Source organism: Pleurodeles waltl, chromosome 4_1, assembly GCF_031143425.1.
Source record: "Pleurodeles waltl isolate 20211129_DDA chromosome 4_1, aPleWal1.hap1.20221129, whole genome shotgun sequence".
NCBI classification, from domain to species: domain Eukaryota; kingdom Metazoa; phylum Chordata; class Amphibia; order Caudata; family Salamandridae; genus Pleurodeles; species Pleurodeles waltl.
This window is the reverse complement of record NC_090442.1, coordinates 990,704,367-990,722,511: the sequence shown is the minus strand read 5'-3', so window position 1 is coordinate 990,722,511 and position 18,145 is coordinate 990,704,367. Positions and strand designations below refer to the sequence as shown.

The 18,145-nt window shown below is 40.9% G+C and overlaps 1 protein-coding gene across 50 annotated transcripts in view; it reads right to left on the bottom strand.

Annotated features, from left to right (window-relative positions):
• Positions 1-233: 233 nt before the first annotated feature.
• Positions 234-18,145, bottom strand: part of LOC138288307 (mucin-19) — a 1,675,551-nt gene continuing 1,657,639 nt past the window's right edge. For all 50 annotated transcript variants that reach the window (XM_069229764.1, XM_069229784.1, XM_069229763.1 and 47 more), the window contains 4 exons: positions 11,484-11,594; positions 8,327-8,366; positions 7,841-7,949; positions 234-666 (listed from right to left, as the gene is read on the bottom strand). In XM_069229764.1, the coding sequence (XP_069085865.1) occupies positions 483-666; positions 7,841-7,949; positions 8,327-8,366; positions 11,484-11,594 (444 nt within the window). In that variant the 3' untranslated portion in view covers positions 234-482. The remainder of the gene's footprint in view (positions 667-7,840; positions 7,950-8,326; positions 8,367-11,483; positions 11,595-18,145) is intronic.

The following is an 18,145-nucleotide window of genomic DNA, read 5'->3' as shown; positions in this document are numbered from 1 at the left end:
CAGTATGTCTCAGTACTAGAAAGTCCATATCTCAACAAAAACACTTGCAGGTAGGCTGTCAATTGTGTCTTCCAGGCAAACCACAACATCTGTAGCATACGTATTAGCCTATATAATCCATGTTCAGGAGTGTGTGCTTCTTCAAACGTGTATGACAGATATGTAGAATACATTACCATAGAACTGACTTCATCAAAATAAAAATAGAGCACTGATTAAAAACAGACAGCAAATTAGGGGAAATCTTTATTTTTCACCATTGACTGTTAACACTTTCCATAGGGATCGGGTCATATGGCTACCACCACGATGAAATTTGAGTGTACATTGGTCATTAACAATCCTGTGACTGTTAATAATCAGAAGTTCATATGAGCGAATACACATTGTAATATAAAGTAGCATTATTTTTTAACATTGCTTTGAAAAAAATGGCTAAATACATTGCACTTCTTAGAAGAGTTAGTGATTTATACAATCTCCTAGGCCTTGGATGGTGGTGGTTTGGCACACGTTTTCCAAGTACAAGAAGTAGTGTTGCGGTAATCGTAGCTCACAGGAGCCGTGCCAAACGGACATTCGTCGAGAGTCCCCGTAACCATGTCATAGCCTTCTTCAGTACAGCATAAACCTCCATTTCTGATTACACGAGCACTATGATCATACCTACAGTACAAAAAGAAAAATATACAAGAAGAAGTGTCAACAAAAGATGATATAAACATGTTCTGACTTCTTAGAGAGAGGGCAAGAGGAATTTGACAGATCATTCAAGCTTAGAAAACAAATTCACAATATCTACCCATCGGTCAAAATACCCCTACAATGTACACACCAAACGTTTGGAAATAAAACTATACACTGATATCACAAGCTTCCAAGAATTTAGAATAGAATTAGTTTGAAAGCCAAGCATTGATAAGTGCACATTTAAAGATAGAAAGAACCAGATCAGGGGAAACTGCTTTCATGAGATACCTAACACTATATGCCATGCTCATGACTTCACCACCATTGTGGCAGATGCAGTTACATAATATATAAACAATGTTAGAAGTCTGATTATTTATTACATTAGCATAAACTCTATCATTGAGGCAACAATGAATATAGCGATACTGATTTGTTGAGGATATCTTATTATAGAATTATGTTGTGCTTTTATAACTTTTACTTATTGGTCTAATTTTGTGAGGTCATAAACATTGGGGCCAGAATTGAAGAAAAGTGGCACTGCATCTCATGCAGCACCACTTTTCTTGCATCCCTTAGTGCCTCCCCTACTGCCACCATGTGTGCACTGTATTTAATACACAGCGCAACATGGTGCAGCGTAGGGGCAATAGCATCAAAGGTTTTGATGCTATTGATGTACTGTGCAGAATTCGTGCCAAACTGTTCCTAATCCTGCAGAGTACACAGGGGCCCATTGAAAACAATGGTATGTCCCCTTTTAGTGCCTGCTCTGTGCAGGCATTAAAAATAGCCACTACAAATGGCGCAGTGGAATCTCTTCGATCCACTGCACCATTTTTTGCGGTCCCCCTAATGGGTAATGCCCTCCTTGCATTCATTATGCCTGGCGCAGGCATAATGTGGTGCAAGAGGTTACAAAGTGGTGCACTATATGCATTGCTCCACTTTGTAAACATTGCATGGCGAACTTGGCCTCTTTGGGCCACATTAGCATCATAACTAATGATGCTAATGTGGCACAAGGGAGAGCTTGTCCCTCTTAAATCTGGGCCTGAATTTGGTGCCTGAGGTATGATTTGGATGGCTATTGTGCGCGTTATGGATTACAAGTTGCCCATACATTTCAATGGATTTCCATTTTTAATTTGTAACTGTAAATCATCTGTGCTTTTAAGAGAATTGCATTTTTTTAAATATATGATTAGGTGTTAGAATCAAAGGTAACATTAACATCACTTCTTGAATTTATGGTGATTTGTGATCATATACCACATTCAACAGTTGGGTTCAGTGCCTGGTCTAAAGTCAAGCCCTGTGTTGAAGCCATAGAGGACGGGCAGCACTGACTACACATTGCCTTTGTCAGTACACAGTTGGGGTGTTAGCCACAGGGTCCGGCCTGCAGCCAGCCAACCAACACTGTGCATGGTCTTCGGCCATCCACAGCAGAGGTTGGCTTCAGACCCTAGCATCCCGACAGGTCCTGTGGCCAACCCACCATGGGCTGCCTACACCTCGGCTGACGAAGTAAGGGCTCACCCCTATCATTTCTTTCAATCTTTTAATTATTACTATTTTTAGTAGTGTGTGAGAGCTCACTATTGGGTTCACAAACTCCACAGGAGGTCTAAACAGGGGTAAGAGCCCTTTCTGGGGTCACAGACCAAGGGGCAGGGTTTGTAGACATGAAGGTATGCTGTGGTCCAAAAATCTTGTCACAATACTCATGTTTTAAAAATGTTGATTCAAGGGATAATTCCTTGGAACCTGAGCATGGTGGTGAGAGGATGCTCCCTACCTCTCATAGAACATTTATTTTTTAAAGAGTTTGCAACATATTTTTCTCTGTTACGGTGAGTCAATCAAAAGCTTCAGATCCTCTGACATAGATCAGAAAAATTATGGAAAATATGCTCTCCCTGCCATTCAGAATATTTTATTTTGAAATTTTGGTTCACAGAGCTTTGCAAGCTAATGGCCTAGCAATATCTAACTTTGAAACCCTCTCAAGTGGATCCAGAATTACTTTTAAATACTAATTTCTCTAAATCTATTGAACAGACTTACACCAATCCAGTCAAAGATATTTCTTTGATTAAAGTTCTAATTTCATAACAAGTTTGAAGTAATTCTGTGCAACAGTTTTACCTGTAAAGGAGAACTATTAATCTTAGGGCAATAAATGGGATAAGAAACTTTTTGGCCCTACTCCCACTGACTGATCTGCATGACACACCAAACTCCAATAGGATTATCTTTTGTTTGGAAAAATGTGTGCATAATTGTTGAACGGCAATAAAATTATTAAGAAAACAAATATGGAAATTCTTAGCTCACCATAACTACAGTAACAATCCCTGAGAATGTAATTTATATACACATAAATCATTATGGCGGCATCCTGACAAAGCCAGCAGGCCTCACTTGGACACGCACAAATGCACACATACGCACCACATCTATATCATGGTGGTGCTATCCTGACAAAGCTGGTAGACCTGAATTTTGTTAATTGTTCCCCATTATATTGTATTCAACATATGTGGGGGTATTGTGCTTTTAAGGTTCAGGACTTTCTGTAGTGTAAACGATTAGAAAGTGTCACCTGTCAATGTTTATATGGGTATAAGTGAATGTGCAGTAACTATTAAATAGTGTGTGCATAATTAAGCACTTTTCATATTTATATGTGAAAACACTGATAGGGCAATGACTGTTGTGTCTAAGTATTAGGGTACCAGACCCCTTCACCTCTCCTGAGTATGCCTTGTAATGTTCTGCTTTGCTCCCATGACAAAGCCAAGAGCTACAGATGGGTACTTGGCTCCCAGTAGAGGGAAGATGTGGTCTGATTATTTGATAAGGATTCACATCATTTGCAACTAATAACCAGGGGCCATATGTACAAACACATTTTCCCATTGACACCGAATGGGAAAAAACCTTTGCTACATCTGGCCCCAGATTGTATACAGTAGGGCAAACAGGAAGTGTTGCATAAGAAGATGGGGGACTATGAGAAAATAATAGTTTTTCAGTCACTAGGCAGTGCACAGGAGGCATCTGGGACCATAACTGCTTCCTCTTCAGAACATTCCTCTACCTGGGAATAGTCTACTCGATGCAGGAAACTCGGCTGGAAGAAGACTCCTGGCGTCTTTGGAAGAAGAAGACTAATTTGAGGACACAGGAACTCAGGACTCCTACTGGTCGACCTCTGGTTTCCCTGCTTCAGATAACAGGCATTACTACTCCTGGCACAAAGAGGGTCTAACTGACTACAGAGGATTGGACCTTGGTGCCTAGAAATCTGCATTGAGGATCGAGGAGCTGCAGTACTGAACAGAAGGAACTTTGCAAGCAGATGTGGAAAAGTGGGATCTAGTTATTTATTTATAGTTCCAGAGCACTGTTAGAAGGTGCTGAGGCTTGTCAACATAGATCACAACCCTTAAGTGGGCAAGAATACCAGGCTCATTCTGGTTAGCGCTTTTTGCTACTCTGAAAATGGGTTCAGCAGGACCTCTCAGTGAAGGTATTCAGCTTCTTGGAGATCTGCCCTAAGTCCGAAGATAAAATCCTTGAGAAGGACGACCCACTTGGTGTGTACTACGGCTCTATCACAATTGGCCTGACATTGCGCCAAAGTCCTGATCAAATGTGAACTGTTGTTTTTCCAATAATGCTTTTCATTTTTCTAGATGATTTTAAATTTCAGTCTAAAAATTCATACATCTGGTTTCCTTTATCCAATTTTGAACATCTTGGTGTATTTTTGCTCATAATCATTTCTGCATTTTTCTAAACTTGCCTTGGAATTTTATAATATTGTTTTCTTGACTTTCAAGTTACTGGTGCTGATTGAGATCGTCACACATTTTGGGTGTCAAATACTTTTGCCAGTGCTAACAGAGGTTGGTTAGAGATTCTTCTAGTACTAAGTTTTGACCTAAACATGTTTTGCTGAATGTGTTGGCAGGTGTCATTTTCCAAATTATTAACCCAATTCCTGAAAGGGATCCAGAGCACCTCCAGAGCAGGGCAGCACCCCCATGGGTCTGGCATGTTCTATGGGAAATGATGAGATCAATCGCACTCCTTTACCAGGAGCTGGGAGAGATCAGCTCTTTACTGATAGTCGTGTCACAAGCAGATTTAGCTGCTGTGAAGGAGCAAGGTGAAAGAGACAGATTGATTGAGACACCTGCAATACTACTTGTTTTGTAAAACACTGCACTGACAAAAATGTGGTTGATTATGCGACACAACTTATAGGGTGGCAGCATGAAACTCGTAAGTGGGCCGAGGTTACACTGGACTCCTTTACGGAGGTGCTGAGGGCCTCTCATCCTATTCTTAGTGACTGCGTTAATAAAGCGAATGTGCAACTTGACAACTGGATTAGCGAGGTACTGGACGGTCTTGCACCAGTGACTACGCACACTGCTGTTTGTTCTAAACCCTCAGCAGATTGGCTTATTGAAGAACTTCTGGCTTTTAAAAAGATCTGTAAGCGGGTTGAGTGTCAGTGGCGTGGGAACTATAGGGCCATAGACAGAGCCAATTCTCTTAAGGCCCTGAAGAACTAGCACAAATGGATCTGAGTTTCTCAGAGTCAATTCTCTGCTCAGAAAATTGAGCTGGCTAGGAATTCTTCATGCAAGATTTTCGCTACAGTGAAATCCTTACCCCATCTGGAGCACCTTTCATCTCACACTGATCTCTCAGTGAATAACTGTAACTGGATCTCCCAATTCTTCTCTGATAAAGGGGCTAAGATCTATGCTACTTTCGCTCAGGAATTCAGAGAAGCTGGCTCTCTTACATCATGGTTCACCCCCTCCGATTCAAGGGAGGGCCTTACTGGGTTTAAAGCGATGTCTCTGACAGATTTGAGGATGGTGGCACCTAAGGTCAAATCAGGTACACAGATGGACCCTGTCCCACCAAAGATCCCTGAACAGTGTATGGAGGCCACCTTTCCAGTACTCTGTGACTTGTTGAATCTGTCCCTTACAACAGGACAGATACCCTTGACATGGTAACATGCTACTGTTGTTCCTCTCCTGAAAAGACCCACACTTGATTCAGTGGCGTAACAAAGGCCCCACAGCCCATATGGGGCAGGGGTCCCCCTAAACACAGTCCCCTGGCCTTAGAGCTCCAAAATCAGTCCGGAGGGGGGCCCTCCATGCACCTTGCAGGGGAGTCCCCTCAGGTTTTGTTAAGCCACTGACTTGATCCTGCCAAACCTGAAAACTTTAAACCTATTTCTCTGCTCCCCCTTTTTGCTAAAATAGCTGAAAAATATGTAACTCAGCACTTAATGAACTTTTTCAAGTCCAATGATCTTCTTCATGAGACTCAATCAAGCTTCCATCCTCATTAAACCATGGAACCTGCTTTACTGCTAGCCTATAAGTCTTTTAGACTCATCGCGGATAAAGGAAACACCACAATGTTAATAATTCTGGATTTAAGAGCTGTGTTTGACACAGTGTCCCTCGGCCTACTGCTGGAACAACTGTGGTTTTACACTGTCAGTGGTTCTGCTTCGAGTTGGATAGCCTAATTTCTTCAGAACCACACTTTCCAAGTAGCCCAACAACCTTGCGCTTCTGAGGTCTTTCTGCTGCAGTAGGGGGTGCCACAGCTCAGTGTTAAGCCTTACGCTGTTTTATCTTTACATACGTCCCCTGGCTGAGGTTAGTGAGTGTTTCGGCTTCAAAATCGTGTCATACAGCTGATTATTACGCTCACTCAGGATGAGGGCTTTTCTGTGGCTCGTTTTAGATCTTTCCTGGCTAGACTGGATGAGTGGATGGATCACAGCTGTCTCAAGTTGAATGCTGAGAAAACTGAGGTGCTAGTGGTGGGGAAACAGCCCTCTATCTGGTCCTCGGCATGGTGGATGGTCACTTTGGATCTGTTCCGGTTCCAAAACAAGTAGTAAAGAATCTCAGCATTTGGCTTGATAACCTTTCTTTTCAAATTTCCAGCCTGGCTGGCACCTGTTTTGGCATTTTAAAAATGCAACGGAAGACCTTAGACCTCCTTCCTGAAGCTGTCAGGAAAACTGTAGACAAGGCCTTGACCACTTCAAGGCTAGAGTATTGTAAACTACTCTATTTAGGGGCCACTAGAGGCAGACTAAGAAAACTTCAAAGGGTGCAGAATGTTGCTGCTCACCTTATACTGAACATCCCCAGACTCTCCTCGATGGGAGAGGCTCCCTCTAAGCTTCATTTGTTACCGATGAGGAAGAGTGGCTTTCAAAGCTCTATGTTTCTCTCACAAAATCTTGAAGGGAAAGAATCCTCGCTATCTACATCCGCTTATCAACGCATGTCGCCCTCCAGAAGTCTCAGATCCACTGACACGGCATTGATAATCCCTAAATCGAAAAAGCACGCCTGGAGGGACACTCTTTCAGGTTCTTGTCTTCTAAATTGTGGAATTTTCTGCCCCTTGATCTAAGACAGGAAGAATTAGAATCTGCCTTCCAGAAAAAAAAAATACATGGCTCTTGCAGGGAAGTATAGATTAGAGCTCTGCATGCTTCAGGCTTCCTGGTGGATGAACCCTCAGCATGGGGACACTCCAAATGGAGAAACCAGGCGCTTTGAAAGATTTTAACATACAATTTTTTAAACATAACATAACTACCTGGGTAGTTCTAGTAAATGTTGCACAGGATTAAACAACCCGCTCAAGGTTAATAAAAAGTTGCTTCTTTAGGGCCCCTTCACTTTACTGATGGGATTGGCAGTAACAACAACTTTAAAATACTACACACATGTTTATATCCTGGGTGTGCAATATTAACTGTGTAGGTTCATGATGTTTCTAAAACATCTATGTACTTAAATACTTTACAATCATTACATAAGCATGTACTGTAATAGTGGCCAAAAGGGATCTGGAGTTGATAATAGACTTTGAACAGAAACTAACGCCTCGATGATTGAAAACAGTGGAGTTACCTTCAGTAAAAAAAAATACACTTTATAATGCCCACAAATTGACAGTGTATTATTGCAATGTTCGCTATGACATTCTTCACAGTGGGAATCGGAAACGTGAAAAACACTTATGCCTCAGTTGTAGACAGTCAGGGCTACAGGAATAAACATGTTTACATTACCATGCCATATACCGGCAGTCACCGACACATTTCGCCATGACAAGCATTGCAGAGCAGTTCTTCAGTGAAACTCGCACATTGATCATTGCTGGTGCGCACTCGGATTGACCTTTTGAAACATGATTAAAAATATTACGCTTGTTAAAATGTTGATCAGAATATAATAGGGTATCTGTGCATGCATAAAAAGTGAACATCTACAGTTTAAAAATGCCTATTAATACAGAAGAAATAAATTCAAAACTCTTTTCAATATAACCAGCATCATCAGATTTTTGTATAACAGAAGCGGCACATGTATACTGCTTCTTGAATTAAATACAATGTATGTCCATTGTGTTATTTTTGAAAAATTATTGTTTCATGATGACTTCAATATAAAGACAAAGCCACACACATATTAGTACACAACTTCACATATCATCAAACCCACATACAGTTGTTCTGATATCTGTGTAATACCATATATAAATCAAAATCACTTACAAGTATAGCAACATTTGTCAGCGCTGTATACTCTAAGAGTCTGTGTGAAAGATAAAAATAGTGTTAGCAAGTTGTTTGCATGTATCTGATCTAATATTTTTCTTGAGTACGTTATTCATTTTCTATATTTTTACTTTCTGATATCCCCAGGCATCAGACTTGAATAAAAAACATTACATATCTAATAATCAGGACACTTTGATTATATAGCAAATTAGCAATGCTGCCAGTGTGCCAGGAAGATATTTCTCATGATGAATGAACACCAAGTTCTCTATTGGAGGAGGAGGAAGATGAGTAATGAAGAATTAATGAGTAGCCATGCTTGATTGTGCTTCCTGTAAATGGTCTTACTTCAGAACTAAGGGCCAGATGTAGCAAGTTTTTTGCATGTCGCAAACAGCAAATTTTGCTGTTTGCGACGTGCAAAAAGCACATCGCAATGCACAAACCCCGTTTTGCGATTCAGTAACCTGGTTATCGAATCGCAAAATGGGTTTGCGAGTCACAATTAGGAAGGGGTGTTCCCTTCCTAATTGCGAGTCGCGGTGCAATGTAGGATTGGTTTGTGACCGCGAACGCGATCGCAAACCAATCGCATTTTGCACCCTTTTCAAATGGGTGGTAACCTTTTCGCAAAAGGGAAGGGGTCGCCAGGGGACCCCATGCCCGTTGTGAATGGCACTGTAGAGCAGGCTCTGAAAAAATGAAATGAAATAAAAACGTTTCCTTTTTCGTTTTTGTAATGAATCTTGTTTTCCTTTAAGGAAAACGGGCTGCATTACAAAAAAAAACTGCTTTATTAAAAAGCAGTCACAGACATGGTGGTCTGCTGTCCACAGCAGGCCACCATCCCTGTGAGGGCTGCCATTCGCAAGGGGGGCGCAAATTGTGACCGACCTCATGATTATTCATGAGGTGGGCATTTGCGACCCCCTTGCAAATCGCAGATGGTGTCAGGGACACCATCCAACATCCAGAATTACAACTCACAAATTGCAAGTCGCTCTGACTCGCAATTTGCAGGTCGCTATTCTGATTGTTGCTACAGGTGGCCCCAAAGGAGATCCTATATTGCATCTTCTTGATGAAAGTCAGTGACCTACAAGTGTAACCTCATTCCACTTGTTCACTCCCAGCTGTACTTAAAAAGTTCAAAATATACCTAGAGGTCTGTTCAGAGTGACTTTTAGTTTCTCATGGAACTATGTTTTTCTCAAGTTCAATAGGTGACAGAAACATACTGAAGGATGGAGACTAATTGTATATTTTTACAGATAGGTAACTTTGGAATAGATGTATAATTGTTCTGGTCACAAACAGCTCTCACAAGTTTACGAGCAGTCCTTTTTTGCAAGCAGAAACATAATTTCTAAACCAATATATGTAGTAATAGGTTGGTATGCAAAATAAGGATTTTGAAAGTGAGTCGCAGTCAGACCTACCTAATTAATATTCACTGAGTAGGTCACAAGTTCGGACTTATTTTAAGTGGTCAGAATAAAAAGGCTGGTGGCCTGCAAGAGTCAGCAGACCACCATGCCTGCAACTGAATTTGCATAAAGTAATATTTTTGTAAAATCAGCCCTATTTCCTGAAGGAAAAGGTGGGGGTGCATTTTTAACAAGCTTTTGAAACAATGTAGTCAACAGTTGAGTGGGCCACTTATTACACTCCTGAAACTTTTATTCTAAATCCCAAAGAGGACCCCTTACATTTTGAGAGTAGGTTACAAATCCAACTTGGGCTTCTGCCACTTTTTGATGATGCGCGACCACTGTATTCTTGTTGTAGACCACTATAGCCTTAGAACCCGCCGTACCGGGCTCTATCGGCTATTAAAGGCCCGCTCCCCGCGTTAAATGCCCGAGCCGAAGGCGAGGGCATTTAACAAGGGAGAGGGACTTTAATAGCCGGTTGAGCCCGCTACGGCGGGTTCTAAGGCTATTAGAACATTCTGCCACTCATGGCAGAATGTTCTATTAAAAAAAAAAATGTTCACGGAGCCCGAGGGGATTAAAATCCCCTCGGGCTCCGTGAGGCTTTGTTCACAGCTGTTGCTGTGAACAAAGCGAACATTGGAATGTTGGCGCTGCAGGCTTTTACCGGCCAGTAAAAGCCCGCAGCACTCCATTGTTTTCAATGGAGCCCCAGCATTCCAATGTTCTAATGAGATTTATAACACTAATTCGCAACACATCCCTTCCATACTTGTGAATTGGCAACCATTGGCAAAAAACATTTTTGGGGTCAATAAATGGTTAATTACTCCTAAAATGTGTTTTATCCATGAGAAATACCTATTGTCAGTTGCACACACTCAGTTTTGTGAATTGGACTGTTTGTGACAGCAAAATAAAATCGCCTTAACAACACACTTTAGTACCGGAGGAGCCACTGAAGCAGTGGCTCCCAAGGTTGTCTTGTCTGCATACTATTCTGGACCAGTCTCGACCTATGGTTGAATAGGCCTGAGCTAGGCTCACTACATCTCTGATTGGACAAATGATTGTCCAAGGTAATTATAGCTGTTGAAAAAAGCCACACATAACCATTCTGAAAGTAAGCAGATAAAAGTCTGAGATAAATATTCTGAGTTTAAATTCACATGGGCTCCCGAACAAACTGCCACTGAGTCACTGACTGCCCCACCGCCCACAAGGAATGCAAATGGTGTTTTACATCTTTCCACTTTTGAAGTTCACTACTGCTCACTGCACTGGGTGGTTTTCTTACACTAGAGGCGTTTTATTGAAAAAACAGTTAGGGACTGATGATAGAAGCCCAAAGCATTATATTAATTAATGTGTTGAAACATACCATTTTCTTTTTGGGCCATTGGCACGCTCCAGTACAATTTGTAGTCACCCACAAACTTCAAAAGGGCGAAATAGCCCAAGTGAGTTTTTCTAGGATGCTACTTGTAGCTGGCTTAGGTTGGAACACGTACAATGTCAGAATTATCGAGGCCAAATTAGCACCCAGGTAAATGAATGCTGGATGAAATAGCCACTAAATAACAAATAAAAAGTAAACCCGAAAGATAACTCAAATAGACTCAAGCAGAGTCTTAAATAGGCTCTTAAAAATGTACAAAATGTCCAAACTGCAACACATGTAAAACTCATCAGAATGTAACTCTTTCGTTTCTGTTTACCTCGGGGCATCCCGTGTCACTGGGACATTTCTTTAAGGCTGGTTGAAGACCTGATGATGTGCAGTTTAAGGTTAGACAGGGGTTGGAAGGATCTTGGATAACTGAGCCGACCTAGAAACAGACAAACAACTGTGAAAAGATGCCATAATTTTGGGTCATTCAAAAGCATTTTAAAATATATACTCCATGTAACCCAGTTACATTATTATTCATTCACAATACGTTGTAACAGTTTACACAAGGAGGGGCGATATTAAGCCCCAATAGGTTTAATCCAAAGTCTTTCTCATGCCATTAAATGTTTAAGCATAAGGGTCTATCTTTGTGTTCTCTCCATGTGAAAAAAGATTCTGCGTACATTATTTGTAAAATCTTCAGATAGCAGTGTAGGCATTATAACTGTGTTTGTCGAAGTCAAATTCTAACAAAAAATCACATTTTAAACCACATAAATGGCACCGGCTCCTTTGAAGAATAAGTAAGTGGAAAATGAAATATAAATCATCGCCAGCGATTATGGTAGTTGCTCTATTGCTTTCTAATAATGTTTCTAGACACGCAAGCATAATAGTTTTACACAAACATAGCTTCTAGTATCAATATTCTTGGATTTAATTTTGTGTATTCATATCTTTACTGAGGACACATCTGGTTTTTGGAAGAGAAGTAATTTTGTCAGCATCTCTGTTTGATTTGGGACACCAGTGCGGTGAAAAAAGAATACCTGAATTTATATAGTTTGGTCATAAAGAATTCTTATTTCAGGACAATTGCTTATGTATGCAGCAGTAGTTGGCCACCAGGGTGGACTACAAGCTGCTGATATCCTTGCTTAGGAAGGTTTTCCTGCTATCAAATGGAACTTCCTCGACGGTAGCATTCAAAAATAGATGTACCCAATACTATATGCCACTCTACAACACTCTACTCAACTCCCTCTATACCAGTCTACAAAACTCTACTCTAATCCACTCCACTCTTACACACTCTCTGCCACTCCACGGCACTCTACTCCCCTCCACGACATTCTATGCCGCTCCACTCTATGACAATCTACTTCACTCTACACCATAACACTGTACGCCACTCTACACAACTCTCTCTTTGCAACTCAACTTTACTCCATTGTATGCCACTCCACTCTACAACATTGGTTCCCCATCGTTTTAGAACCACAATCCACTTTTTAATACAGCAAACATCTGCGACCCACTTAGCTTTAAACAACATGAGACAAGCAAATTGTTATTTGCAGGCAGCACATTTTCCATTGAAATGGTCACTAAATGTGCAAAAGCATGCCATTTTACAGATGACACTATGTTGCACACAAATGATAATGTGTAGAAATCGAGTTCATGGAATATTTCTGTGCAACACCAAGTAGTATCTTATGTTGTTCTGATCCAATTAAAATATTTGTTTCTGTCACACTTCAGAATTACCAAAAAGTGCTACAGTTTGCTTCCCTAACTGGTGAATGTGTACAGTTCAGTGACAGATGTTTACATGCTGTGTGTTAGGTAAAAATCACATCCTCCAGTTTCCCCTTCACACTTCATGTACCCCAGGAGCACATCATACTCCCTTACTACACACTGTATATCAGCTTTCACACCTGCTCATCCACTCTTCATCAGGTACACCTGATCATCCACTCTCCACCAGGTATCTTCACATATCTCTCCTCCACATGCATGCTGCACTCTGTACATGCGTTCCCCACATTCACTTTTTGTTTGCATGTTTCATCTCTACCATCCACATGTGTATTCTACTCATCACTTGCATTGCTAGTGTATATATATTGTTCACCCACTGTATTCACCATCTATATCTGTTGTTCACCTCACACATCTGATCTAAGCCTTCTGCATCCACTCTCCAAGTTTCATATCCACCCTGAACGCTGTTTATCTGTTCTCGATGAGCCAATCCAAACACCACCTCTTCTCTCATTGCACTACATCCACCTCTGCACCACCTTATCTGCTAAATACTATACTTACCGACTCCCAGCTATTTACATTCTCTCTCCCCATTACAACTGCTAATAACACCATTTAAGTCCCTCTTTCTGAACTTTCTAGCCTTTACATTCATCCTCTACATCCACTCTTTTCCCACAATATGAGCTTTCCATTTCCACTAAACATCAATTGACACTCCACTTCTACTCATCTATGGCTTCCAAAAATCACTCTCTATTTATCTCTTGAAACTGCTGTACAGCTGCTGCCCCCTACTTCAGATCTGATCTTCAGTCATGCTCTTCACAGAAGCTCTCCACATCCACTCAGCGTTCACTGTGCTCTGGGCTCTTTACATACACTCTTTACATCTCCTATCCAAAACTGCTCTGCCCAACATGTATCACACACCATTAACCAGAACACAGCCAACACGTGTTTTGTCATATGAAGTCCCCTCACAATACTTAGCAACAGTCTCTCATCCATAGCTCCTCAGTACTGCTCTTCAAGTCTGTGAAATTAACATGATAGTTCCAATTTAGAGAACAAATATTGATACTATACATCACTGAAAGCTGCTGTGAATCCCTTTAAATTGGGAATGATGTATGAAAATGTGATTTTTGTTATTCCCAATTTATTTCTAAATTTACGGTTATCATAGTTATTAGTTGCTGTAAGTTACCAGAATTGTAGTTTTGCCTCAACATTGTGCCTGGCAGATGTCTGATATACACTAATTGGGGGCTTCTTTTTGCTTAATAGTACGCTTCGGTGCTATTCAAATCTACAGGAACTACCATGGGTGGGAGACCTATCAATCACAAAAAGTGACGGTGAAGCAGCCATCATGGAATCATGTTGTAGTAACCTATTCAGAAGCGCTTGTGGCGCTATAGTTAGGTAATAAAATGACATCCAGAAGTGGTCATAAAGTTACTGTGAAGTGATATAAACAAATCCTGAAATAATCATGAAGTCCTTATGGAATAATCAAACTCCATCCCCAAGTTGTCATGGAATCATCATGAACTAATCTGCACCCATCCCCTAGTTGTCATGGAGTCATCATGAAGTAATCTGCACTCATCCCCTAATTGTCGTGGAGTCATCATGAAGTAATCTGCTCTCATCCCCTAGTTTCATGGAGTCATCTTGTAGTTGTTAAAGATAATCACGCATTTTCCAAGGAGGTAGTCAGAAGGCCATCCTGAAGTAGTTACTGTGATGATTCTGGAGTCATCTCATTTAAATATTTCACCCTATAGGCAGACTTCAGGATGGTTTGGGATGACTTGACTGGATGATTACAGGAACTTCAAGATGACTTTAAAATGACTCCAGAAAGATTTTCCTTTTTGACTTGGGAAGATGAGGGAACATTATGGTCAAAATTAGACCACAACAAAGTTTAAAGGATGTACCTTTTTACATGCTAGAATGAATGTTTTGTAAATAAAAGCAGTCTAGACAAACTGTAAATCTGGTAACAATGTGCTCCTAGTGATAATAACACGTTTCCTTGATTTAATAAAATCCAGATTCTCATCAACTTCACAAAATATCAGAGGCAACTGCTTCCCTCATTCAGCCTCTTGTGTGTCTGTTTCGTCCCTCGTGAGTTGTTATTTTGAGTTTTTGAAGAAATCCTCTATGCTAAAACAGTGCGTGACACATACTATGGCAACAACACCAAAGTACAATTTTAACTATGTTATTTAAAGGATAGTAAGGCCATCATAAAATTTTGTTGCAGGGAAATTGAGGAAATTTAAATCAGCCAAAATTGTTCTCATGATTATTCCAAGGGACAAATGGACAATTTATAGCTCGCAAAATGTCACACAATATTAGGCCATACTTTAGTCTGTTCTTCAGAACTGTACTCCACAATGGTTTGCATGGTCTACACCTTTCAGTCCAGCAACCAATTCAGCATAGCTTCACATTGTATGGAAGACTCCTTTCAACTTACTTTTGGCCCTGCTGCTAAGGGTGTGCACAAACATTATCTCATATTCAATTGGTCAGCATTCAGCCAGCAAAGTACTTTTTGGACTTTTGGGCCCCTACATTTTGCCGTATCTTGCGATTGTTGTGTTGACCAGATCCCAGTTAATATGGGGTTTCAGACTTATTGCCACAATCAGTGAACCCTGACAAAGAGCATTTTGCTAAAAAGTGGTGAATATTTACAACTTGATATTTTTACTAGCTCAGTTAAAAGGGGGAAAAAACATCAACAGAGCATACCATTGGTAAATATGTGTCTAAATTAACCACATATGCAAATTTTAAAAACGCAGTAAATTATAATCCTCATTCAGTCAATTTCACATACATACGTTGCAACCATGACTATGAGCAAGATTTCAGATAATGCACAGAGAACTGAGATAAAGAAATGCCATTACCATCATAAAGTTATGCACTGTATGCATATTCATATAAGATAGAGTTTTGACCAGGCAGAGGAGGGAAGTGACATAATAGGAAAGGAGACCACCTATGGCCACACTGTAAAATCATGAAATAAATACACTGACTTTGCCAGTTTTTCCTGTTCACTCAAACACAGACAACTGCATGTATTTGAACAGCCTAAATGTTTGGCAGCTCAGAGAGCAAACATATACAATCCTCCAAGACAGTAGCGGACCTTTCAATACTCTCTCTCTACATCTTCATCTCATCGCAGATCTCCTGCACCAGGACTGCATAGTAAAGGTGCTTCACCATTCCAAGATATTAGTTTCCAAACTGAATCCATTTACTTCATGAAGTTGAGGTAAACTTTCACTCCCGCACAATTGTGATTTATTTCACTCACTCAGCCACCCTTCACCCTCTCCTCAATTAGACGTTTCCATGACTGATTAGCATGTTTTTCCATACACCTAGGGAAGCTGTAGTTGATTGCCAATAATCTTCATTGCTCCAAGTTTCAACCTTCTTTGTAACAAGTCTAAAAACACCATGTTTGCTAAGTTTGACAGATAGCATTTACAAATGACCAATTACAACCTAATAAACATATTTTACTCAACAAATATACTTGGTTTCTACCCAGAGCTCCTATCCCTCTGTGGCATTAGAAATACGGCCTCACACCATAACAGGGCCTAGCCTAGCAAGCAAGAAACCCAACTTTCCTTATGCATCACTCTAAAGAGGGCAGGGAGGGAGGGTTTTCAGAACTGTGACACAAAATACTAGGGCACAGAGTAAGGAAAGTTAACAATAAACAATTGTGTCATTTGCTCCCTGTCCGCCTTCCTTGATCCAGTTCTCCCAATATAAACAGCCAGAAAAAAACTTCAGAGGCCAAAATGTCAGACGGACCTTGTGACTTTCAGAACCAGGTAAGCAACTTATGAGAAGGAATAACTGTCAGGTGTGGCTGCAATGCAAATATACACGGGGATGTACCCTGAAGGCCACCAGGGAGTTAAACATGACCCCACAGTCTGACCTTAGAGTGGGCGAGACCTGGTTGACCTAAATGCCGAGAAACTACTGAACTGCCAAGAACACCCGGTGACTCAAAGTCTCAGCATAGGGCCTCATACACTTTTAGAAAGACCATAATGATTAAAAAACAGAACTGACCTTCAGACTTATCAGGCCTTAATAGGGAACTGCGGAAGTTCTGCGTAATACAAAAGTGTCCAAATACACCCTGTATGTTTTTGAAGGAGAGAAACATAAAACCTAAAGGGGAGATGTCCACAAACATCAGGAATACAGCTTCTAACATCCAGATGGGGAGCAGGAAGTTCAACTATCAAATTTGAGTGACACTAAATAATCAAGCAGGGCAATGGATCTGAACCCCCAAGCCTTCTGATCCTGTCACATGCCACAATGAATAAGTGAAACAACTCACCCCTGAAACCAAAGAAAAGCATAAGTGTCAATGTACCCAAAGACAAATCTGGTTTAAATACCGTCCATCATGCACTAGAATGTATGCAAAAATGCAGCAAAATAAATGAGTTCCACCAAAGCAGGACATTCAGAATGCCCCGGAACCATCACACTAGAATTCTTCTCCTTGAGACTACACAACTCCTTTTAACACAATCTCATTAGATTCTAGGAGGGAGTCATTGTTGAAGACAAGGTGTTGCAAAAATGGATCCTCCACAATGGAGCACCCTTATCCCAGAGGAAGACAAACCCCAGTCCATCAGCACCTAGGGGTCTGCAGGACTTGAAATGTTAATGTTTGCATCAAAATAGGACTCTCTGCCGGGAACATGTGTACGTTGGGAGCATACCCTGTGTTTGCCACTGCCAACAAGTATTACTCTCAGTAGGATTAAATATGCACTTAGGTCAGTTGGGAAGCTGAGAAAAACCCAATTGGCAAAAATGGAAAAACAGCAATAAACAAATAGTGCATCATAGGTCACCAGGTAACCAACCAAATGAAACAGCTCAGATCTTCACAATCTTAGAACCATACAGAAGTTTGCAGGTCAGGAGAAGCCTGCAGGTAAGGCACCCCATTCCAAGAATATTCAAAGTGACTGCTAGAGACATACGCCCCCCCTTCTTCTGTAGGAGAGCTGTGGCCATAAGGAACACCAAACGCCTGTTGCCATAAGAGTGAGTCAAGCCTAAGACCCAATCTGCAACACTGACTACCTCCCAATTGTGAACTTAGGAAAAATACAGATAGTCGAG